A 25,775-nucleotide genomic window follows, 5' to 3' on the forward strand; every position below is an offset into this window, starting at 1 on the left:
TGATGTGCTACTCAGACTCCACAAAGGCCCCTTTGGAGAACTCATCCTGCAGGTCCGCGTTACTGGAGAAGGCACCAGTCTCATTAGTGACCAAGGAGCATCGTTTCCCAACTTTTTCATTATTCTCAGGATGCTGCCAGCCCAAACCTCCTGAGAGGTCCAACAACTGTGGCTGGAAGAGGGGAGCCCTTGTTAAAAGAAGACATTCCCAGCTGCCATCCAGAGCTCATAAAACCAAGTGTTCAGGGGCTGTGGGGCAGCTGGGCAGTGTTCTTTGCATTTCTTTGCTCTGGCCCTGGTGCGGGTGGAGGGAGGTGAGCAGAAGATACGTTCCCATTGTGTCTCTGCATCTGTGAGCTGCACAGCTGTGGGGAAGGCACCAGGCCTTTCTGAATCTCTCTCCCCACCGGTAAGATGGGCATGGTACTCCCTGCCTGTATCCCTGCCAGAACTGCTAGGAGGACTGATTGGAGAAAACTTTGCCCTAGATTAGGGATTAAATTTTTTGCTAAGGAGCCAGATAGTAAATGCCATAAGAAGGCCGGGCGTGGTGGCTCATGCCTATAATCCCAGCACTTTGGGAGGCCGGGGCGGGTGGATCACCTGAGGTCAGGAGTTCAAGACCAGCCTGGCCACCATAGTGAAACCCCGTCTCTACTACAAATAAAAATACAAAAATTAGCTGGGTGTGGTGGCATGCACCTGTAACCCCAGCTACTCAGGAGGCTGGGGCAGGAAAATTGCTTGAACCTGGGAGGCGGAGGTGAGAGTAAGCCAAGATGGCGCCACTGCACTCCAGCCTGGGCGACAGTGACAGTCTGTCTCAAAACAAAACAAAACAGAAAAAGTAAATGCCATAAGGTCTCTGTCACGGCTGCTGAGCCTGAATAAGTCCACTAAGATAATGCACCCCACTGGCAGGTTAGTGGAGAAAGAAAAACACATGAAGGTCTCATTAGACACAGAAAAGGCATTTCGTGCAATCTAGTACAGTGAACACTCATTTCAAAACTTCTCACACACTAGTACTAGGTGGATAAAGTTGTCCACTTACAACCTGCGGGAAACATTCTCCTTAAGCCGGGTGACAATGGAGCCATTGCCATGTAACATGATGGCAGCAGGGTGCTTGCAGGCTGGGGCAGGAGGGCTGGGGTGGGGAGCAGTGGGGCAGAGATTTGGTTGGCGGCTTGGTTGGTTTTAAATAAACCTTAACCACCCATGCACCTGGGAAACACTTAATCATGACTCACACCAGCCAGCTCTCCTCACCTAGTTGCAGAGAGCACCCCAGATCTGTTGTGGGCAGCAGAGTTGGGCAGGACGCTGACCCTCACCTTGACCCTGACCCCTCCAGTCCTCCACCCTCTGTCTCTCCTCTCCCAGCCCTGCCCACATACCACCCACAGCTCCAGGAAAGGGGCCCCTGTCCTGGGCTGGGCTCCAGGCATTCAGAGGTGGGTTGGACTCACCCTTGGCCTTTGCAGAGCTCCCAGGCCGCTGGCAGGGCTGGCGCTGGTAGAGAGGGAGGCCCTCACCAAAGGGAGCAGAACAAGAAGGACGAGACCGCCTTGCTGGACTGAAGTGGAAAGCGTGCTGGGAGGGCTCGGGTGGAAAGGCAAGCTGTGATAGAGCAGGACAGTGGCCACGGTGCCCGTGAGCCTAGGAAGGAAGATGCGCGCCTTCTCACTGCTGCACACACCAGTGCCGACTCCTTCAAGCCAGGGTATGTGGCAACGTTCTTCTGGAAGAAACCACAGCAACTGTTAGTAGTTGCCCCAGACTGAGGGCTGGGCCTGGGTCGGGTGAGGGTTTCTGTTTCATCAGGTGCTCTTCTAATCTCGCTTAAATTTTCTAAACCTGCTTGACAGCCTCTTTATTTAGTTGCTAATGTACAACAAAATGTATCTGAGTAGCAAGATTAGGCTCTGTTTTTTTGTTTAGTTATTTATACTTCATAGTGTTTAAAAAACTAATAAAAGTAATATTAGGCCAGGTGTGGTGGTTCAGGCCTGTAATCCCCGTGCTTTGTGAGGTTTGCTTGAGCCGAGGAGTTCAAGACCAGCCTGGGAAACATAGCAAGGCCCCGTCTCTACAAAAAGAATTTTTAAAAAATTAGTCCCCACTACTCAGGAGGCTGAAGCAGGAGGAAGACTTGAGCCCAGGAGTTTGAGGCTGCAGTGAGCTATGATCACACCACTGCACTCCAGCCTGGGCAGCAGAGTGAGACTCTGTCTCTAAAAAATTTAAAAAGTAATGTTATACAATTTTTTTTTTTTTTTTTTTGAGACAGTCTCACTCTGTCACCCAGGCTGGAATGCAGTGGCTCGATCTCTGCTCACTGCAACCTCCAGCTCCAGGGCTCAAGCGATTCTCCTGCCTCAGCCTCCCGAGTAGCTGGGATTACAGGCACCCACCACCATGCCCAGCTAATATTTGTATTTTTAGTAGAGACGGGGTTTCACCATGTTCAAGAAAGTCACCTTGAACCCCTGACCTCAGGTGATCCGCCCACCTCGGCCTCCCAAAGTGCTAGGATTACAGGCGTGAGCCACCGTGCCTGGCCACACATTTTTAGAAATAAAGGTTAAAGGTAAAACATGTAAGCATTCAGGTGCTTCAACTTAAGTCTCATTTCCGGGAGTCCGTCTAAAGCAAGAGGGGCCGGGCCGGGTTGCTCAGCAGCAGTCCCCGTCTGCACACCTCCAGGACAGGTGCCACGGTGTCGCGATCACAGGTGCTGGCTGAGGGAAAATGTCTCATGCACTTTATTCCGGGTCTTCACAGCCCCCCATGAGGCAGATGCCAGCATGGCTGTGCGCGGGCTCCCCTTAAGACCAGCGGGTTCCAGAACAAACCGCTGCTCCATTCACAAGGACGAGAGACTCCCTTGCTCTCCCGCCACTTCAGGAGACAGCGGGCACCTGCTGAGGCTGAGATTTGGGGAAACAGCTCCTCTTTCCTGAGCTGGCAGGGCTGGGAGTGGCTGCACCTCATAGACCAATTCCAGGGAGTAGGACCCGTGAGCCCCCTTCTGGTCCCAGACCCAAGCCAGCTTCTCCAACCCAGCTTTCCTGTGAACAGGATGGCCAGGCTGTGGCTCTGTGGTCTTCCCAAGGGAAGGAGGAGGCAGGGGGCTTGCACACCCGCAGGCTTCGCCCTACTCCTCCCTGCCCCACCTCTCTCGCCTGCACTGTGGGCTGGCGGGTTGGTCCCCACCAGGATGCCACAGCACCTCCTCCAGGGCACGGGCCACATTCTCCCCAGTATCCCCAGCACCTAGCGGGAGTGTTTCCAACCAAGTGTTTGCTAAACTGAACCCGGAGCCAGACGGGAGCTTGGAAAAACTCACATGCCTGGGGTAGCCCAACCTCAGGTGAGGGGAGCAGGGGGCTTGGCTGTTCCGCCCTGGCAGGAATGGCTGCCCAGCCACATCATCTGATTTCCATGTTAGGAGTCCTATTTGTGTGTGTGTGTGTGTGTGTGTGTGTGTAACCTTATTTTTGAACATTGGTAGCTTATTTTAACACATTGCTTGACTGATTGATTTTTAAGCGATTGGCTCATGTGATTGTGAGGACTGACAAGTCCAGACTCGTAGGGCAGGCTGGCAGGCCTGAGACTCGGGGAATAGCTGATATCACAGGCTTGAGTTCACATGGTGCGGGCTGGAAACTGAGTCAGGCTTTCTGTATTGTGTTCTGGAGGCAGAATTCCTTCTGGAAACCTCAGTTTCAACGGATTGAATGAGGCCCACCCACACTATGGAGGGTCATCTGTTTTATTCAAAGTCCACTAATTAAATACTAATGACACCCAAAAATATCTTCACAGCAGCATCTAGATGAGAGTTTGAACAAACAACAGGGCCAATAGCCTAGCTGAGTGGATAGATAGTAAAATTCATCATCGCAGCTGCCAATGGGCCACCACCAGATGGGCACTGCCCAGCCTCACAACAACCCTTGGGGTAGGAGCATGTGCACCCCATCCATTTTACAGATGAGAAAACTGAGCTCAGAGGGGTCCCCAGCCAGCACATGGCAGAGCCAGACTCAGACCCCGTCCTCTGCTCCAGGCCTGGGCCCTGCAACCCCACCCTAGGGTGTTGGCCTTGGCAGCACTGGGAGACTCACTGCAAGGGCAGAGGCAGTGTATGGGGAGCGTGCTGACTGCAGACTTCACAGGACCTCCACAGGCCGCAGGACCCAGCCTCTCTCCCTCCTGCTCTCAGCTCCTCCTCCTCCATGTTCTCCAACAGGCCTTCCCTTTGTGGGGACCCAAGACTCAGCCAGGGGAGCTGACTATGGAGACTGCCTCACCCGGGTCAGGACCCGCAGTGCGCACTGGCCACTCGGGGGTGGGAAGGGCTGTCTCCAGCAACTGGCTGGATGGGTCTGGGAGATGGAGACGCTGTGTTTTCACAAGGCTCCTGTTTTCTCCCCATGTGAGTTTCTTAGTCTAAATAGAAATGTTTTAAAGCCCCTGGTATTCTAATGTACCAGCATGTACTGTGTATGCCTAGGAATCTGGGCACCTTGGTGTGAGAATGTGGGCTCTGTGGGTTCAGAGTCCTGGAGGTGATCTCATCTGAATCCCTCATCTTACAGATGAAGAAAGGGGCCCTAGAGGAAGGAACGGGCCCGAGTGTCACTCAGCAAGTCAGTGACCCAGGGACTGGACAGGCTGCTCCCCTGAGGCCGGTACCCTGCACCAGCCAGCCCTGTGCTCACAGGCAGGGGCCCCGTTCCTGCCACCACCGGGACACTTGAGATGTCCCTGTGCTTCTACTTAAAATGGAGGTCACAGGGAGGAATTCTTGTCCATGCCAGAGGGATCTGATGAGGAAAGACATTTGAAGCATTTTTGTTTTTAATTTTTTTGTAGAGACAAGGTCTTGCTATGTTGCCCAGAGCTGGTCTTGATCTCCCGGGCTCAAGCCATCCTCCTGCTTCAGCCTCCCAAATTGTTGGGATTATAGGCATGAGCCACTGCGTTGGCCTGAAGGATGTCAGCATGTTAGATGGGTGTCTGCCAGGCCTGGGTCAGGATAGGCGGGAAGGTGCTCCAAGTCCCCTGTGCTTCGAAGCAGAGTGCTCTCCACCGTGGGCAGTCCTGGACTTGGACTCAGTCTCCCCAGATTGTCATGGGTTTTCTGGCACTCTCTCAGAAATCAACTCAACAGATGATGGTGTGGCCTTGAGGAGGGCCTTGGGTGAGGAGAGGGTAGGAATAGTGGGGACCCCCAGATCTGGGGGTCTGTGGAACATGGAACCCTGGCCCAAAAAGGTGGTTGGAAGATACTATGCAACCTGCTGCTTCTCCTTTAAGAACATGGGCTTTTTCTTTCTGTTGAGGCACTTTGCCAGTGTTTAATATTTCGTGTCCATCACTAAAGCCACTCTACAGCAGTTCCCAGGGGTGCAGAATCACAGACTTCCAGCTTTAGGAAATATCTAAATTCCTCATCCTGCTCTTTGTCCCCATCAGCCACATCCCCGACTCCTGACACATGGAGCTGCTTCCCTACCCCGCAGCTTCTGCCCTTGCTGCCGGCTCTGCAGATGTGCCACACTCTGTCCCAGCTCCAGTCCTTGGTTCCAGTCCCTGTCACCCCTGCTGAGAATGTCCTGAGGCTGGAGAGCACATCAGAATCCCCTGACAGGTTTCTCTGACCCCTCTCCCAGCCTTCCCTGCAGTGGATGCCCTGCCTCAGGGTTGTTCTAGCTCAGGGGATGCTGGTCCTGCTGTTCTGTTGTAGCAGGACGAGCTGCAGACAAAACTTCTCAGACACCAGATTAAAGAAGGAAGAGGTTTATTCGGCTGGGAGCATCGGCAGGCTTGTGTCTTAAGAGCTGAGCTCCCTGAAAAAGAAATGTTTGGCCCTTTTAAGGGCTTACAACTCTAAGGGGTCCATGTGAAAGGGTCGTGATAAATCGAGCAAGCATGGGGAATGTGACTGGGGGCTACATGCATCAGCTAACAGAACAGAAAGTTTTGCAATGCTTTTTCATACAATGTCTGGAATTAACAGATAACACAAGTCGTTTAAGTCAGGGGTTGATATTATTATTACTTTTTTAAACTACCAGGGCCAGGTGGTGGTGCCAAGGTCTTCTGGCTATTTATCTTACTTCTGGTTTTTTTCCCTAACTTTTTGCTTTCTCTCTTTCCTCCTGTCTTGTAAACTAGGCAAGGTGCGGGGAGGAGGGCAGCAGGAGTAGTAGCGGGCTCCTTCCTTACTGGGACCACGCTCTGAAGACCATTTGTCCAAGTAAGCCCCTTTGTCTAGCAAACACCTTCAGCTCCTTCAAGTTTCATCTGAAGCGCCACCTCCTCCAGGAAGCCTCCCTGACCTTCCTGCCTGGGTAGCCGCTCCATGGGGCTCCCACAGCATACCACTGTCACACTGCACTGTCACCGTCTGCTGCTTCTCAATGTCCTCGACTGAATGAGTAGCTCCTCGAGGGTCAGGATGAACCAGTCACAGCTCTTCTCCAAAGAGCGCCCAGCAGAGAAGGCAGCTGGGAACAAGGAAGGAAGGAGCAGCAGGTGTTTCGAGCACCGCTGGGTGGCCGACACCTGCCAGGCGCCTCACACGCTCCGCTGCAGTTCATCCTGTACTTTACGTACCCTTGAGTCCCCCTATCTCTGATCATTGTCACTAGTTCCTAGGAAACTGACAGTTGGGTCACAAAACTTGTCCAAGGTGTCACAGAACAAAGGACAAAGCCAGGGACCAAACTAAAGTCAACCTCTGCCTTTCTACAATGTCAGGCTACTCACCGTCAAGCAGCTGGGTGGTGTCCCCGAGCTCTGCGCCAGTGTACTGAGGTGAACGGCAATCCCCCAAAATTCATGTCCTTCCCAGGACCTCAGAATCCAGCCTTCTTTGCAAATCAGATCATTGTGAATGTACTTAGTTAAAACGGGGTCACGCTGGGGTAGGGAGGGTCCTTAATTCAATATGACTTGTGTCCTTCTGAGACACAGAGACACATGGGGGCCAAGTGACAACAGAGGCAGAGATTGGAGTGCAGGGCCACAGACCGAGGAACGCCACCAGTCACCAGAGCTGGGGACGGGCAGGGAACAAAATCCTGCTCTCAGGCCCCAGAAGGAACCAATCCTGATGGCGCCTTGGTCAGCAAGCCCAGGCCCCTCCACCAGGAAGGAACCAATCCTGATTTCTGCCTTCTCGGCTCCAGAACGGAGAGGGAGCCGTTGCTGGTATTTTTGGCTCCCCAGTTTGTGGTGATCTGTTCCACAGCCCCTAAAAAAAACAAATACAACCTGTTGGAAATAGTCACCAGCAACAAGAATCCCGACAGCGTCTCCACATGGCTGCAGGTAGCGGAGGGAGATCACGCCCAGGATTCGTGCAGGAAGAAAGCAGAGGGCTGAGGGCCTCTTCCTGTATTCGGCAAGGCCAGGCTCCGTAGCCCTCAGGGAAACGTTTGACCAGAACTGTGGTGTGTGGGCCCTACTGGCTGCTAGAGAGCCTGAGAGATGAGTCATTGGTTTCTAGCCTGGAGAAAGAGGCCTGTGAGATGAGACTGTCAGGGTCTCTGTGGCCCTCCCCAGGAGCTGTGTCCCTCAGGTGAGATGCCACCCCTGCCCTCACAGCTACCCGATGCATGACACCTGTGTCCATCCTGTCCCTGAGAAACTGATTTCCTCCCCTCTCTCAGCCTCCTCCCTCTTCAAATATTTGTCTGAGGCATTATCAAGGATCAAACCGGTTTGATCCAGTGCAGTGCAGGAAACGTGGGCAGGGTGACGGAGCCTGGGCTTGCTGAGCAAGCTCCTTGCTCTGAGCCTCGGTTTCCCCTTCTGCAAAGCATGGAGATCACATCAGGTGATGAGTGAGGCCCCTCCTCCTGCTTCAGTTTACTGCTCCTGCCAAGGCTTCCACCAGCTCCCAGTGTCCTCGGGCAGGTGCTACAGGGACCCTGAATTGCACATGGCTGGGGGCTCCTCACCCTGCAGCCCCTCACTGCCTTCTCACCATGCACAGCCTTCTCACCGTGCACGTCTGCCTCTCACACCAGCGGCCATGTGGGCCTCCAAAGGGCAAACATGACGGTGCATCTTGCCCCTGAAAACCCTCCAGACCATTGACCTGGCACAACAGGATCACCTGGAAGGCGCTGGGCCAGTCTGGCCACTGAAAGGGGCAGCTCTGCTGGGATGCGGCCCGGCAACAGCTAGTTCTTAAAATCACCCAGGGCCGGGTGTGGTGGCTCAAGCCTGTAATCCCAGCACTTTGGGAGGCCGAGACGGGCGGATCACGAGGTCAGGAGATCGAGACCATCTTGGCTAATCTGGTGAAACCCCGTCTCTACTAAAAAATACAAAAGATTAGCCAGGCGAGGTGGCGGGCGCCTGTAGTCCCAGCTACTCCGGAGGCTGAGGCAGGAGAATGGCGTAAACCCGGGAGGCGGAGCTTGCAGTGAACTGAGATCCGGCCACTGCACTCCAGCCTGGGCGACAGAGCGAGACTCCGTCTCAAAAAAAAAAAAAAAAAAAAAAATCACCCAGGAGCTCAGACGTGTGGCTGGTGCTGCAAGGCCCAGAACTACAGGATTAAGCCTCTGTGGGGCCAGCCTGGGGGGCCTTCCCTGGTTGGTGCCCTCCTCCCCCTCCAGCCCATCTCCACCCTGGACCCATGCTGCCCATCCCAACTTCTTGATTCCCCGGAACACTGGTTCTTTGTGCCTTGTTTCTCACTGTCCCACATCCCAAAGGCATCAACTCCTCCAAGCCCGCCTCCCACTCCACTCCCACTTCACTCTCCCCGTGCCCTTCCCAGGCATGGGTCCCTCCACCCCCCAGCACAGGCCCCGCCCTCCTCCTGGCCTCCCTGCTTCTCCCTCCCCAGTCACCTCTCCTTCACCACATCCTCCGTGCACATGGTGCCCTCTGTGGCTGATGACTCCCTGATAACAGGATCCCAGCCTGGCTCATCATGCATCCCCCAGCCCAGCGCAGGGACTGGAGAGCTCGGATCAACTTATGGCCACCACCTGCTTGGCCTGGTGCTAGGACCTGGGGCCACACTCGAGTGGCTTTCTGTCGTATCTGCTGAGTGCAGACATCCGGAGAAGGCCCCATCTGGTCCAGATTCCAGAGGACAGAGGAGTCACTTCCAGAGCTGTTCCCATGACACTCAGGACAGGCTTGGCAGGCCGAGCCTCATCTGCCCCACTGCATAACTTGTGTCTTCCTGAAACCTCCTGATCCCTACCTGGGGCCTACTGACTGGGGATGTCTCCTGCCTGCCCATCTCCGTGGCAACAGGGCAGCCTTGCCAAAACAGGGCCACATCCTAGCGTTCCCGGGGGCTGACTGCTGGGCCCCTTCCCATCAGCGGTTGCTCTTTACCCTGGTTAACAATGTGGAAACTTGTGGTTTGAGCTCTTCATCTGACTTTTTTTTTTTTTTTTTTGAGACAGAGTCTCACTGTAGCCCAGGATGGAGTGCAGTGGTGCAATCTCAGCTCATTGCAACCTCCACTTCCCAGGCTCAAGCAATTCTGCCTCAGCCTCCCGAGTAGCTGGGATTACAGGTGCGCGCCACCATGCCTGGCTAATTTTTGTACTTTTAGTAGAGATGGGGTTTCGCATGTTGGCCAGGCTGGTCTCGAACTCCTGTCAAGTGATCCACCTGCCTTGGCCTCCCAAATTGCTGGGATTACAGGCGTGAGCCACTCCCAGCTGCCTCAAGGGCAACTCCCCCACATGGCAATCATCATGACCCCTACAGCAACATGCCTGAATAAAGTCAGAATAATTTTCTCTTTAACTGGTCCTCTGACTCAGAGGTCTGAGTTGAACCCTTTCTTGGAAAATGCTGCCTCCCTCCTGAGAGAAGAGTCTCCAAGGGGGCTTGTCCTCAGAGTTACCCAGGTGAGTTACTCCAGCAGGGGCAGCCCTGGTGGTCTGGTGACACTCCAGTGGCCTGAACAGGTCAGGGGGTGCAGCGGTTTCCACCTGATGGATGTCCTGACCTTTCCTCCCACAGCGGTGAAAGATTAAAGTGAGTGGTCAGGCATGGTGGAGGGCCCTGTAGTCCCAGCTACTGGAGAGGCTGAGTTGGGAGGATCACTTAAGCCCAGGAGTTGGAGGCTATAGTGAGCCGTGATTGTGCCACTGCACTCCAACCTGGGTGAGAAAGCAAGACATTGTCTCTAAAAATAAATAAATGGGGCCGGGCACGGTGGCTTATGCCTGTAATTCCAGCACTTTGGGAGGCCGAGGTGGGCAGATCACTTGAGGTTAGGAGTTCAAGACCAGCCTGGCCAACAATGATGAAACCCCATCTTTACTAAAAATACAAAAATTAGCTGGGTGAGGTGGTGCATGCCTATAATCCCAGCTACTCAGGAGGCTGAAGCAGGAGAATCACTTGAACCGGGAGGCAGGGGTCGCAGTGTCAGGCCTCTGAGTCCAAGCCAAGCCATCGCATCCCTTGTGACTTGCACATATACGCCCAGATGGCCTGAAGTAATTGAAGAATCACAAAAGAAGTGCAAATGCCCTGCCCCGCCCTAACTGATGACATTCCACCACAAAAGAAGTGAAAATGGCCGGTCCTTGCCTTAAGCGATGACATTATCTTGTCCCTGGCTCATCCTGGCTCAAAAAGCTCCCCCACTGAGCACCTTGTGACCCCCACTCCTGCCCGCCAGAGAACAAGCCCCCTTTGACTGGAATTTTCCTTTACCTACCCAAATCCTATAAAACAACCCCACCCTTATCTCCCTTCACTGACTCTCTTTTCGGACTCAGCCCGCCTGCTCCCAGGTGAAATAAACAGCCATGTTGCTCACACAAAGCCTCTGGTGGTCTCTTCACATGGACGCGCATGACATTTAGTGAGCCAAGATGGCGCCACTGCACTCCAGCCTGGGTGATAGAGCGAGACTCCGTCTCAAAAAATAAATAAAAATAAATAAATAGATAAAAATTTTAAAACAAAGTGATGACCAGACTGGCCAACATGGTGAAACTCTGTCTCTACTAAAAATACAAAAAAATTAGCCTGGTGTGGTGGTACTCGGGAGGCTGAGGCTGGAAAATCGCTTGAACCCGGAAGGTGGAAGTTGCAGTGAGCTGAGATCACACCACTGCACTCCAGCCTGGGCAACAGAGCGAGACTCCGTCTCAAAAAAAAAAAAAAAAAAAATATGGCCGGCGTGGTGGCTCAAGCCTGTAATCCCAGCACTTTGGGAGGCCGAGACAGGTGGATCATGAGGTCAGGAGATCGAGACCATCCTGGCTAACACGGTGAAACCCTGTTTCTACTAAAAAATACAAAAAAACTAGCCAGGCGAGGTGGCGGGTGCCTGTAGTCCCAGCTACTTGGGAGGCTGAGGCAGGAGAATGGCGTGAACCCGGGAGGCAGAGCTTGCAGTGAGCTGAGATCCAGCCACTACACTCCAGCCCGGGCAACAGAGCGAGACTCCGTCTCAAAAAAAAAAAAATATATATATATATATATATACACACACACACACACACACACACACATACACACACGTATATATATACACACACACACACATATATACATATATATGTGGATATATATGTATGTATATCTCGCGGTGAACGCGCTTCCTGAGGAGCTCTGCCTCTGGGGCAGGGAGTCTCCTTCTCTCTCCCGCTCCTCTGGCTGAGGTGGTAGGATGGTGGCCTGTGCTGTGCGACCTTATCCCAAGAGGGAACTTCTCAGCTCAGGAGTGAGCAGAATGGACCTGTCCCTGCTCCCCAAGGGGTCACCAGTGGGGCCACTCTGAGCCTCCCCTGCAGGACACCCTGGGCAGAGGCAGTGTGTTCCGAGAAAGGCAGCTCTTGTGAGACCTGCTGCTCCCATCGTGCACCAAGGTTTTTCTGTGTGGAGCCACAGCCCCACGGCCGCAGTCCTGGCCCATGTGCTGGTGCAGGCTGTGTTGGGAGAGGTTAGGGAACTTGCTGGAGGCTGACCCTCTGGAAGATCTCTACCGAGAGAGGCCTTTGAGTGTGGGCCTACTTTGACTGGGGCAGGATGTGAACACAGGCCCCTACCTCCATGCTCCTTACCTCCGTGCTCTCCAGGACTCTCTCAGCCTCCCACGCACAGACCCTCTGAGGGCCTCCACTATAGAGATAGGGAGGGGTGCTACCGTGCCTGAGACCAGAGTCCCTGACTCTGCCCAGAGGTCCCAGGAGCCTTCGTGCTGTCTAAGCCCTGTGACTGCTCTGGGTTTGGTAAGCGCCAGGGCTCAAAAAATAACACCCCAACGTGTAAATCTCAGAAGCAAAAGTTTCTCTGTCCTGCTCCCACTCTCCTGTCTCCAACCCCTCCTTCTCCTCTGAGAGGCTTCCCCAAACCCTGCCATAAAACCCAGAAATATGACTCCAGTTCTCCACTCCCTCCCCTTTCTGTGTAGAAACCAGCCTAAAGAAACCCTCTGGCCTGCTTTATTTGACTGTAGGTCATAAGAGCTCCATTCCAGAGAGGGTCCTGCTCACAGCTAGAAGGAAGGAGAGCTGCTCAGAGAGGCCCCAGGGAATCTGACCCGACAGGCCCTGCCGGGTTCTCCTCCTGGTCTATGAGCGTCCAGCCGGGTTTTCCTCTTGGTTTATGAGCGTCCGGCCTTACTTTTGTGTCCACTCATATTTCCATACTTTGCTGAACTGTGTTTATGTTTGTAAACATGGACAGTTTCCCCCAGATCCTTGGGTCTTCATCTTGAAGGCTGCCGTGCCACATAACGATCAAATACATCTGTTATGCTCTTCTCCTATTCATCTGCCGTTTGCCCGTTGATTTTCAGTGAACTCCCAGAGGACGAAGGGGAGTTTTCCATTTGGCTCCACAGGGGAGGAGTGAGCGAGATTGAGGTGGAAGCTGGGCCTCTGAAGGACACAGGGTGTTCTAAGAAAGGGCGACGGGGCAGATCCGTGTTCACACACACGCCCAGTGTGAATTCACTCTCAGACGTCTCCTCGTGTCAGCACGCTGGGTGCCAGAACACTCTGATGTTGACACAAAGGGCCACAGAGTCACCACTCACTCCTCACACACTCACCCTGTGGCCACTTACCCAGGGAGGTCCAGGGATGAGGACACCACTGTGGCTCAGTGATGGCCCCAAGACACAGGTGAACACTGTAAAATGCGGATGCCTGGAGGCAGCCCACACCCTGGGCCTTGGCTGGGAGAAAGTTTCCAGAAAGGTCATCACAACGATGCATTTCATCAGAACTGAACACATGAATAGGGAGGGGCAGGACTTCCTGAATGTCCCAACCCCACTGTCCCACCCACTGTGTCAATATGAGGCTGCCTTATAAAGCACAAGAGGATGCCAGTGCGACATTTTCTCGGCCCTGCCAGTCCCCAGGAGGAAGGTGGGTCTGAATCCAGCACCATGACGGAACTGGAGACAGCCATGGGCATGATCATAGACGTCTTTTCCCGATATTCAGGCAGCGAGGGCAGCACGCAGACCCTGACCAAGGGGGAGCTCAAGGTGCTGATGGAGAAGGAGCTACCCGGCTTCCTGCAGGTGAGCCCAGGCCAGCAGTGCTGGACACAGCAGGGCCTGGGGAAGAAGGGGAAGGCGTGGCAGGCAGAGGGCCCAGAGCTGCGGTGGGGTGGGGTCGGGTCGGCAGTCAAGGGGCTCAGAGGCAAGAGGGACAGATCCTGAAATGCCCTAGAAGCCCAGCCAAGGAACGGACCCACCCTGGTGTCAAGGCAGGGGACGCCGGAGCATCTGAGCAGGGAGAGGGTGTGGTCAGCTTGATCCTTGAAACATGGAGTTGACCCCAGTGTATTTGTGACAGGCCTGGTGGGAGAGTGGGACTCAAACCTGTGCAGTGTGGGCAGGGGCGGAATGCAATCCAGGGCTGCCACCGTTTGCAAGTTTGCGAAGCCCTCAAGCCCTCGGGGCTGTCCTCCAAGGCTGCTGGCCATAAACGCCCCAGCTCCACCTCCCACTTGTCTGCCTTCCCTGCTCCCATCCCCAGGCCCTTTGTTGCCTGGTATTAGTGGGACCGGCAGGAAGGACAGGAGGAGGCTCCATCCTGGCACCTGTCTGCGCAGAGCTGCAGACCTCCCTTGGGCTCCCTGCCAGGGAGGAGCCACTGGCCTGAGCCTCACAGAAGGCCCCTCGGGGCAGCCAGGACCAGCTTCCTTCCACCCGGGGCAGCCTCCAGCTGGGCTGAACAGAAGCCCTCCTCTCTCCGTTTCCCCTTCTCTTTGACCCCTGTCCTCTCCTTCTTTTTCACTCCCCCACTTTCTTCCTTTCTTCCCCTCCCCTTTGGGCCCCACCAGATTCTGCTGACCCGCTGTCTAAGGAGCTGACCCACATGGATGCTGATAATCGAAAATGAAAGCCTGACATTTTCAGCCCTAGCATCACTTCAAAGACATGGAACACTTCAGAATATTGCTTCTTTTCTTTTCTTTCTTTTTTTTCAAGGTGTCACTCTGTCACCCAGGCTGGAGTGCAGTGGCAGGATCACGGCTCACTGCAGCCTCAACCTCCCTGGGCTTAGGTGATCCTCCCACCTCAGCCTCCCAAGTAGCTGGGACTACTGGTGCATGTCACCACAGCCGGCTAATTTTTGTATTTTTTTTTTAGAGACAAGGTCTCACCATGTTGCCCAGGCTGGTCTCAAACTCCTGGGCTCAGGCAATGCATCCACCTCAGCATCTCAAAGTGCTGTGATTAGAGGCGTGAGCCCCGACACCTGGCCTCGTTCTATTTTCTAAATGTAAATTCTGTAAAGATATCTTTTAAAAGTAAAGTTCTGTTTTTGGTAGAAAATGTTAAAACAGATAAATATGGAGGGAAGAAATCCCTCCTGGAATACAGACTCTTCTCCCTTCCAGTCTTTTCCCCATGTGAACGTTGCTGTGAGTGGGATTTATATGCAGTTTAATTTCTTTGTGAGGAACATTACAGCATAAATTCTCAAACTCTGATGTTCATTAAACACCCCAGCCCCATCCTGGGAACTTGGGCTTGGGGCTCGGGGTGTTCTGATAATCATCAAAGGATGAGAATTGAACCCATGAGGACTTTGATCCAAGACACTGGGGTGTGGGGAAGCGCAGGTGTCCTGGGAACACACTTTGAGAAGCAATGGCTAAGCTGGGGGTCCTCAAACCTGTGTTACACTAGAATCACCTCGGGGAGGCCGGGCACGGTGGCTCACGCCTGTAATCCCAGCACTTTGGGAGGCCGAGATGGGCGGATCACGAGGTCAGGAGATCGAGACCATCCTGGCTAACACAGTGAAACCCCGTCTCTACTAAAAATACAAAACATTAGCCGGGCATTGTAGCAGGCGCCTGTAGTCCCAGCTACTTGGGAGGCTGAGGCAGGAGAATGGCGTGAACCCGGGAGGGGGAGCTTGCAGTGAGCCGAGATGGCGCCACTGCACTCCAGCCTGGGCGACAGAGCAAGACTCTGTCTCCAAAAAAAAAAATCACCTCGAGGAGGCCCCAGGTGTCCTTCTCAGCCCTCCCTCTGGATGCTGCTAAAGCCTAGCAAAGCTGGAGTCAGAGTCAGAGAACAATGTCCGCCTGAGGGCAGGGCTGGGCTGGCCTTGTGGCCTTATCTGCTCCATGCCCAGCCCAGTGCCCCACAGTTGGAGCTTTGTAAATATGAGGTGACTGGCTACAAACTTCGTAAACATCACTTGAAATGGCCGCAGGGTATTGTGACGTGGCCAAACCACTATTTGTTTGCTATTGAATTTGTACTTCCCTGCCTTACTTTTGCTATTGCGAACCATGCTGTCACTAAGGTTTTCATGCACACAGTTGTGTCTTGGTCTGTTTCTACTAATTTTAATTGTGTTTTTTTCCACCTGGACACAGGGCTCTCTGGCCCAGGGCTGGGTCATCAGCACCCCTGCTGCTGCCGTTCAGATCTGCATCCTGGTCCCGCTTGGTCCCATAGTGAGAATGCTTTGCCACCACATGGGCAGGCTCTGAGAGCCCCGCTGGCCTGGCCTTCTCAAAGAAGACCTGAGAGCTTGGGACTCCAAGCCAGGGTGCCCAAGCAGAGAGGAATAACAGGGCTCAGGGTGCTCTGTGCTCGCTCCACACCTGGGGCTCAACCCTGGCTTTCCCTGGCTCCCTGTGTGACCGACCTCAGGGCAGGCCCCTTGGGCCTTCTGGGTCTTATCGTCTTCATCTGTAACAGGGCGATGCCTCTGCCATGCCTGGTGGTGTTGAGGAGTTCATGTGTAAGCAGCTAGTTCAGTGCCAGCATGAGATGGGATGCCCATGACATTAGCAGTGCACAAAAAAGTAGAGCAAAGACTGGATGCATCTCCTGAGAACAGTCCATCACTGTAAAAGCACATTACAAATCCAAAGACAACCCCCTGCAAAACTAAAAATGAAACTCCCTCTCGCAGAGCACAACACAATTCCAATTGGCTCTAATAACATTACAAGTTAGTTCATGTCATGCCAGATAGCTGAAGGCAGCTCACAAGTGAAGGCCAGGAACGCCATGTGTCTGCTATGCACAGCTGGCCCTGCTCCTGCCCAGCAGTGGTGCTTGGTGGAGGCTGAGGCCCTGCACAGGGCCTCACTGCTGACCTTGGGCCTCTCTTTCCTCTAGAGTGGAAAGGACAAGAACGCCGTGGATAAATTGCTCAAGGACCTGGACGCTAATGGAGACGCCCAGGTGGACTTCAGCGAGTTCATCGTGTTCGTGGCTGCAATCACGTCTGCTTGTCACAAGTACTTTGAGAAGGCAGGACTCAAATGATGCTCTGGAGATGCAGATCCCTGGCAGAGCCATGGCCCCCGCCTTCCCAAAAGTGTTTGTTGGCAATTATTCCCCTAGACTGAGCCTGCTCATCTACCTCTGATTAATAAATGCTCAGAAAATGATCCTGGTCTCAGAGAAACTGGTTATTCCTTAAAACCTCAGTGTCCCCTCCCCACAAAACAGAATTCACTAATTAAATTTGCCATTTCATTACTCATTGCCTGCCTACGGTGGTGAGACAGATGAAGAAGACAGGGCGGGTGATAAGAATCCATTTGTTGGCCATCTTCTAAGTGCCCACTGAGACACAGTCCCACCTTTTGCCATGTGAATGCCACCATGTCCTGGACCTCAGGGAGGCTTGGGTACATACATCCATGTATTCATCTACTTAGTAATTCATTACGTCGGTCACGTAGCCACTCATTGAACCCGGGCCCCTCCATCTCTCCAAACAGCATGTTTCTTTCAAGTAACATACTTTTATTATTTATTTATTTATTTATTTTTGAGACAGAGTCTCGCTCTTGTCCCCCAGGCTGGAATGCAATGGCGCGATCTCAGCTCGCTGCAACCTCTGCCTCCTGGGTTCAAGTGATTCTCCTGCCTCAGCCTCTGGAGTAGCTGGGATTACAGGTGCCCGCCACCACACCTAGCTACTTTTTGTATTTTTAGTAGAGACGAGGTTTCACCATGTTGGCCAGGCTGGTCTCGAACTCCTGATTTCAGGTGATCCGCCCGCCTCAACCTCCCAAAGTGCTGGGATTACAGGTGTGAGCCACTGCGCCTGGCAAAGTAACGTACTTTTAATGATGCAATACTATTGTTGCCACAAAGACCAGGAAACACCGTAACAGAGAAACAATGCATTCCAAGAGAGTATTAGAATCATCAGTCGGCCGGGCGCGGTGGCTCAAGCCTGTAATCCCAGCACTTTGGGAGGCCAAGACGGGCGGATCACAAGGTCAGGAGATCGAGACCATCCTGGCTAACACGGTGAAACCCCGTCTCTACTAAAAAATACAAAAACTAGCCGGGCGAGGTGGCGGGCGCCTATAGTCCCAGCTACTCAGGAGGCTGAGGCAAGAGAACAGCGTGAATCTGGGAGGCAGAGCTTGCAGTGAGCTGAGATCCGGCCACTGCACTCCAGCCTGGGCGACAGAGCGAGACTCTGTCTCAAAAAAAAAAAAAAAAAAAGAATCATCAGTGAACAACTGCTCACATCACCCGTGTTTAGTTTTATGACACTAATGTTGGGAGCACCCAAAATGACTCAAGTGAGGTCTCAGATGATGGGGAGGTGACTGGATCTGGTTTTAGGGCTCCTATCATTTTTTGGATACCCAGCATTTAAAGCCTCTTCCTATGTTTGAAGACATTTTCACTAGAGAAGATCTATCACCAAAAGATCCTGAACTTGGAGGTGGACATAACAATAGGAGGCTTTGGTGGATCCCTCTTTGGGGAAGGGACTGCAGATTGCAAATGTTTTTGCTAGAGAGAGAGTTGTGTTAGGTTAGATGGGAGCAGATACACACATTTAAAGGAAGTAAAAACTAATAATGGGGGAGAAGTAAAGTTAATAATGGGGGAAACAAAAGGGTGGACTGCCAGAATGGAAATCTTGCTTTTTTTCTTTGAGAGACAAGGTCATGCCCTGTCGCCCAGTCTGGAGTGCAGTGGTGCTATTGTGGCTCACTGCAATCTTTTTTTTTTTTTTTTTTTTTTGAGACGGAGTCTCGGTCTGTCGCCCAGGCTGGAGTGCAGTGGCGCAAACTCAGCTCACTGCAAGCTCTGCCTCCCGGGTTCACGCCATTCTCCTGCCTCAGCCTCCCAAGTAGCTGGGACGACAGGCGCCTGCCACCATGCCTGGCTAATTTTTTGTATTTTTTAGTAGAGACGGGTTTTCACCGTGTTAGCCAGGATGGTCTCGAGGCTCACTGCAATCTTAAACTCCTGGGCTGAAGCGATCTTCCTGCCTCAGCCTCCCAAGTAGCTGGGACCACGAGTACGCACCACCACGGCTGGCTAATTTTTTGTAGAGACAGGGTTTTGCCATATTGCCCAGGCTGGTCTCGAACTCCTGGGCTCAAATGATCCTCCCACCTCAGCCTCCCAAAGTGTAGACGTTACAGGTGTGAGCCACATGCCCAGCCTGTTTTTCTTTTTTCTTGCCGTTTAACAAATTAGCTGCCGTCCTGTAAATGACAAACCACCCAGTTTATCAGTTTTGGGGGGAGGCAGAGCTCTCACTTCCCAGCCTCTCTCATAGCTGGGGTGCAGGCACCTGACCTGGGCTCTCCAAGACTATTCTCACCCCAGACTTGGAATTGCACAACTGACACAAACAGGCAGGGACCTGAAAAACCTCTTATGGGTTTTGCAGCAGTGCCATATGGGAGGTTTCTGGCTATGTAGCTATGAACATCATCTTCCAGGACTCTTAAAGGAAAGAAGTCTTTTGTAAATCAATCACCTAGGCTGGATTTCTGTGCTTTGTGACTAAGAACTGGACTACTGGAGCAGGAAAACCACAGCGTGCCACTTCCTCCAGTGTCCTTCCTGGGTAATCTCTGACAGGTCTTGGTAATTCCTGACCTCTCCTTATGGAGACAACAGGGTCCATCCCTCCTCAATCTTTCTTTCATTTCATCCTAGCTTCTTGCTCTGCACCAAATGGGAGATTACATCTGGTTTGGAATTCAATTCCCTGCCCCAAGACGGCAGCCTCCCATGGTGCTCCGTCATTGATTTCTGTTCAGGGTCTTCTGAGCAGGATGCAGACGCCTCGTTCCTGGAGGTAGAGTCCACAGTCACTTCTCTGGAGTTGATACCAGTTCTGCATGAAGCAAAAGCCAGGCGCAAACAGCAGGGTTTTGTTGTTGCTGCTGTTGTCGTTTTGTCATTTTGTTTCATTTTGTTTTGAGACAGGATCTCACTCTGTTGCCCAGGCTGGAGTGCAGTGGCGTGATCACAGCTCACTACAGCCTTGATCTTCTGGGCTCAAGTGACCCTCCCACCTCAGCCTCCTGAGTAGCTGGGACTACAGGCATGCACCACCACACCCGGCTAATTGTTTTTTTTTTTTTTTTTTGCAGAGACAGGGATCTCACTCTGGTGCCCAGGCTGATCTGGTATTCTTGAGCTCAAGTGATCTTCTCACTTCAGCTTCCCAATATGCTGGGATTACTGGTTTGAACCAATACACCCAGCCCCTAAACAGTATGTTTTAATGGCTGCAAGGAATTTATTGGAATGAGGGCACCATCGTCTGCTCATTGTTAAAGGTACTGTTCGTCATATTTTTGAGAATGTATGTTCCTATTTTTGTTTTTAGAACGTATGCTACAATTAACGCTTTCATGTATAAAGCTTTCTTTTGGGTTTTTTTGTTGGTTTTTTTTTTTTTTGTAAGATGGGGTCTTGCTATATTGTCCAGGCTGGTCTCAAACTCCTGGCCTCAAGTAACACTCTTGCCTTAGCCTCAGAAGTGTTGGGATTACAGGCATGAGCCCCTGTGCCTGGCCAAAGCTTTGTCTCAAGCTCAAATGATTTCTCAAAATCAAATTCTATTTTTTACCTAGGATTACTGGATCAAAGGATAATTTTTTATTGTGGCATCAACATAAAATTTACCATCCTAACCATTTCCAAGTGTACAGTTCAGCAGTGTTAAGTGTACTCACATTGCTGTGCAGTCTCCAGAACTCTTTCCATCTTGTAAAACCAAAACTCTATCCCCACTAAACACTCACTCTCCATCTCCTCCTCTGGCCACTGGCCCTGACAATTCCACTTTCTGTTTCTATGAATTTGACTCTAGGAACGTCATATGACTGAAATAACACAGGATTTGTCCTTTTCTGACAGCCTTATTTCACTCAGCATCATGTCCTCAACATTCATCCATGTTGTAACATGTGTTAGAATTTCTTCCTTTGTAAGGCTGAATAATAGTCCACTATGTGTATGCACCAAACTTGCTAATTGCTAACTCATCTTACTAATTCATCTGTTGATGGTCAGTTGGGTTGCTGCCAGAATTTTTATTTTATTATTATTTTGAGAAGGAGTCTCACTCCATCACCCAGGCTGCAGTGCAATGGCACGATCTCAGCTCACTGCAACCTCTGCCTCCTGGGTTCAAGTGAATCTCCTGCCTCAGCCTCCCGAGTAGCTGGGATTACAGGCTCCCGCCACCACACCCGGCTAATTTTAGTATTTTTAGTAGAGATGGGATTTCACCATATTGGCCAGGCTTGTCTCAAACTCCTGACCTCAGCTGATCCGCCTGTCTCAGCCTCCCAAAGTGCTGGGATTACCGGCGTGAGCCACCGCACCCGGCCTATAATTCTTTTTTAAACAAAATATTTAACCAGTGTTTCTCCACTGCCCCGCTTGGAAACCAGTGGGGCCGCCAGTCTCCTTTGTGATGCTTTCCTGTAGAGCGGCAGCCACCCGAGGCTCTCCTGGCTCTTGGGCGCTCGCCAGCGCCACCTGCAGCTGCTTTGCAGAATTGCTGCTCGGGCTAAGCTCCCTCTGTTACTTAGCCAGCGCATTTCCACCCTCCAGAATGTCAGATGTTTGGGTTGCTGGGATTGCCATGGCCTACCTAACTGCTCAACAAGCACAGTTCTTTTTTTTTTTTTTTTTTTGAGACCGAGTCTCACTCTGTAGCCCAAGCTGGTGTGCAGTGGTGCAATCTCAGCTCACTGAAACCTCTGCCTCCAGGTTCAAACGATTCTCCTGCCTCAGCCTCCGGAGTAGCTGGGACTACAGGCACGTGCCACCACACCCCGCTAATTTTTTGTATTTTAGTAGAGACGGGTTTCACCATGTTGCCCAGGGTAGTCTCGAACTCAACTCCTGAGCTCAGGCAATCTGCCCGCCTCAGCCTCCCAAACCACTGGGATTACAGGTGTGGGCCACCATGCCTGGCCAACAATTCTGAATTAAAATTTGAAACTTACAGAAATAACAAACTTATGGAAAAGTTAGAAGTACACTACAAATATCTTTCTGAATGATTTAAGAATAAGCTGATGCACCACCCCTTAATGCATTAGTGTGTACATCCTACACACAAGATTCTCCTAATTACCACAATGCCACCATCAAAGTGAGAAAATTAACACTGACACATCACTACCACTGAATCTTAAGCCTTCATTCAAGTTTGTCAATTGTTCTAACAATGTCTTTTTTTTTTTTTTTTTGAGACAGAGTCTCACTCTGTTGCCAAACTGGAATGCATTGGCGTGATCTCAGCTCACTGAAACCTCTGCCTCCTAAGTGGCTTGGACTACAGGCACGCGCCACCACACCCAACTAATTTTTTGTATTTTTAGTAGAGATGGGGTTTCACCATGTTGGCCAGGATGGTCTCGATCTCTTGACTTCATGATCCACCCGCCTCGGGCTCCCAAAGTGCTGTGATTACAGGCTTGAGCCACCACGCCCGGCCATAATGTCTTTTATAAAACAAGAAGGTCACTTTTATAGCAAAAAAGCATCATTTCTGCATTTAGTTGACAAATCTCCTTGGTCTTCTTTAATCAGGTACAATTCCTTAGTTTTTCCCAGACTTTTATGACCTTGACATTTTTGAAGATCACAGGCTTCCCCCATAAGTAGAATTTCCTTCAGTTTAAATTTGGCTGATGTTTCCTCATGATTTGGCCCAGCTTATGTATCTTTGGCAAGAATGTCTTGGAAGTGATGCAGTGTTCTACTCATTGCATCATATCAAATGGCACAAAATTTCAAGTTGTTCCATTGCTGATCACGTTTCCTTTGTTCACTTAAGATGGTGCTTGAAGAAATAGCCGTATTATCCCAGAACTGGGACATGGAAAGCACAAGATATATCTAGAACATCTATCTGGCTGTGACACAAAGCAAGGGTGTGTTCAAATAACTGGGATACGTCAAAAAGACACATCAGCCAGCTTGAATGGGCTCCCACTGGTCAAATCAAAGGCTTTTCCACTATAGAGTTATTTTTTTCCCTTTTTAAGAATACTTTTTTTTTGTGGGGGGGGGACGTAGTCTCACTGTCTCTCAGGCTGGAGTGCAATGACGTGAGCTCAGCTCACTGCAACCTCCACCTCCCAAGTTCAAGCGATTCTCCTGCCTCAGCCTCCTGAGTAGCTGGGATTACAGGCATCCACCACCATGCCTGGCTAATTTTTGTATTTTTAGTAGAGATGAGGTTTCACTGGGTTGGCCAGGATGGTCTCCAACTCCTGACCTCAAGTGATCTGCCCACCTCAGTCTCCCAAAGTGCTAGGATAACAGGCGTGAGCCACCATGCCTGGCCACTTTTTAATAAGCATTTTTAGAGAGGAATTTTGAAACTATGTATATCTGTTCCTCATCAAGCATTTAATTTATTCATGTATTCATATTTGTGAACTCCTGGTTTCCCATATTATTCAGTGGGTTGTAACCTGTTACTAGCATTATTTGTTCTGATGCTCAAATTGTCCCTGATCTGATCACTGGGAACCCATTTCAGCTGGCTTCTATCAGGCTCTGACATGTTCCCAACATTCTCTGAACACATCCTTGCCTTCTGTCATCACAAGATGTTCTGGACACATCTTGTACTCTGCTCGCCCTAGCTCTGGAACTGGCCATTTCTCCAAGCAGCCCTAGTTTCTTTTTTTTTTTTTTTTTTTGAGGCGGAGTCTCGCTCTGTCGCCCGGACTGGAGTGCAGTGGCCAGATCTCAGCTCACTGCAAGCTCCGCCTCCCGGGTTTACGCCATTCTCCTGCCTCAGCCTCCCGAGTAGCTGGGACTACAGGCGCCCGCCACCTCGCCCGGCTAGTTTTTGTATTTTTAGTAGAGACGGGGTTTCACCGTGTTAGCCAGGATGGTCTCGATCTCCTGACCTCGTGATCCGCCCGTCTCGGCCTCCCAAAGTGCTGGGATTACAGGCTTGAGCCACCGCGCCCGGCCCCTAGTTTCTTGTAGTGGAAAATGCTATTTAGAAGTCAACATCTGGGAGCTAGGTGTGCTCATTGTTCAATTGAAGTGTCACTGCTCCCAGCCTAAGTGGAAATAAGTAGGGAATATTTGTAAGTATATACATAACTTTAGATGGCTACACATACCTATAGTTCTATATATCTTATAGATATCTAAAGTGTGTGTGTGTGTGTGTAACTACAAGTTCACACAGAGACTTCCATCTTCAACACAATACCACAGGGTCCATTCCAGTTTTCTTTTTATATTTCTCCCCCTTTGCTGGTACCTGGTCTCTTGCAGAAACCTTTTCCCTGCACAGGTTCTGAACCCCATACCAGCCTGCCCCCTGCACAGACACCCTCCTTGCCTCTCAGGCTGAGTCAGGTGAAGGATTGACCTCTGTGGATGCCCATCTCTCCCTGCTCAAACTGCACCAACTGTCCCCATGTGTGCATGCTCTCTGCATCCCACTGAGCTCACTCCCCAGAACACTCCCATGGGAACTCCCTCCTCACCCTGCCTGGGCTCTGACTTCCCAGGCTAGATTTCCCTTCCCCCAAACCCACCCCCACATGGATGTCCTGCTCACACTGCTCAAATCTGGTCTGTCCACACTGGAGACCATCCACTGCCAAAAAAAAAAAAAGCAAACCCATACACACACAGATACCCTCTTCACCCTGCTCAGAGGACTCTGACCCCCACACCAGGCTCTGAACCCCTCTCTTTCCCGCCATGGGGATGCCTTCTCTACCATTATTGAGCTCTGAGCCCTGATCTGGGCACCATGGCTTCCCACTCCCCAACCAGGACACTTACATCATTATGTGTGTGTGTATCCTGTCAATCTTCATTATTCATTATTTTGTATTTGCAAATTCATCCACTTTCTAAAATCTGTATGTAACCCCAAAATCAATACTCTGGGCACTTTCCTAGTCATTTGCAGGGCAGCACAAAATTTGAGTCATCTGACATGCGCATTCGCAGTTGGGGGTCAGACAAGGCGGCTCTGCCTTCTTGTTTCAGCTCTCATGCTGGAAACAAGTGTCCTTTCACAGTCCACTCAGTGCCACATTCGCCTCATTTGGGTGCTTTTTGTTGGCTATTTTGCTGTTTAAAATGACCCTTAAGTCTCATGCTGAAGCAGTCTAGTGTGCCTAAGCATAAGGCGGCTGTGATGTCCCTTACAGAGACAACTATGTGTTAGACAAGCTTTACTGAGGCGTGAGTTACAGTGCTGCTGGCTTTGAGTTCAAAATTAATGGATCAATAATATATGTTAATTACAATGCCTTTAAACAGAAACACAAGGTTAAACATGGTTACGTATGGATCGGTTGATGAACAATGCAGCCAGGGGCTAGTGGGAACCTAATCCTCTATTTCCTTAGGGGCAGTGAAGTATTATAGTATTTGCTAATTCAGTATTTACGGTGACTTTATATAACTACTGCAAATAATGAGAACTGACTGTATACAAACATACACACAGGCACATTTTAAAGAAATTGCAACTGCCTAACAAATTGCAGCCCTGAACGCACCTCAGTATCCACATTCTCCATGGCTTCACCCAGAAAGCTGACAGTGTTTGGGGGAGTTGCACATGGAAGCTGTGGAGGTTGGGGTTCAGAGACAGCCAGACCTCGGTTGGGGTAGGTATTAGAGGAAGTTTGCAAAGAGGTGGAGGACAAGTCAGGAGGCAGGAAAGCTGGAACATTCTGAAGATGAAAATTTGGGAGAAGACCAGGGAGGGCGCTTAAATTTAGGGTGACTGAGGAAAGCTAGGATAAGACAGCTCTGGAGATGGCAGAAATTCTTGACTATATTCTACTATATATGTTGAATACATGCATAGCCTTCGCACTTATTTCCCTTGCTTATTGTGTTTCTCCACCACTAGAATGAATCCCCAGAGGGCAGAGCTTTTGGACTATCTGTTCAGTGCTGTATCCCTCAGTGCTTAGAAACAGTGCCTGGTATATAGTAGGAGCTAAGTTAATGCTGATGAATAAAA

The 25,775-nt window shown here is 51.2% G+C and overlaps 1 protein-coding gene across 1 annotated transcript; it reads left to right on the forward strand.

The window, feature by feature from the left end:
- The first annotated feature begins 13,321 nt into the window (after window positions 1-13,321).
- On the forward strand, window positions 13,322-16,905 carry S100P (S100 calcium binding protein P). The gene is made up of 2 exons (XM_010370039.2): window positions 13,322-13,555; window positions 16,631-16,905. Exons 1-2 carry the CDS (start codon window positions 13,352-13,354, stop codon window positions 16,778-16,780), a joined length of 354 nt encoding a protein of 117 aa, XP_010368341.1. The 5' UTR covers window positions 13,322-13,351; the 3' UTR covers window positions 16,781-16,905.
- Window positions 16,906-25,775: the final 8,870 nt, after the last annotated feature.

This window comes from Rhinopithecus roxellana, chromosome 2, assembly GCF_007565055.1.
Source record: "Rhinopithecus roxellana isolate Shanxi Qingling chromosome 2, ASM756505v1, whole genome shotgun sequence".
In the NCBI taxonomy this organism is placed as follows: Eukaryota; Metazoa; Chordata; class Mammalia; order Primates; family Cercopithecidae; genus Rhinopithecus; species Rhinopithecus roxellana.

What these genes read in the sequence shown, in the direction of transcription:
- S100P (XM_010370039.2), top strand. Translation starts at nt 13,352, where the DNA reads ATGCCAGTGCGACATTTTCTCGGCCCTGCCAGTCCCCAGGAGGAAGGT. An exon ending in AGCTACCCGGCTTCCTGCAG is followed by an intron (nt 13,556 to 16,630) that starts GTGAGCCCAGGC and finishes TCTTTCCTCTAG; the next exon opens with AGTGGAAAGGACAAGAACGC.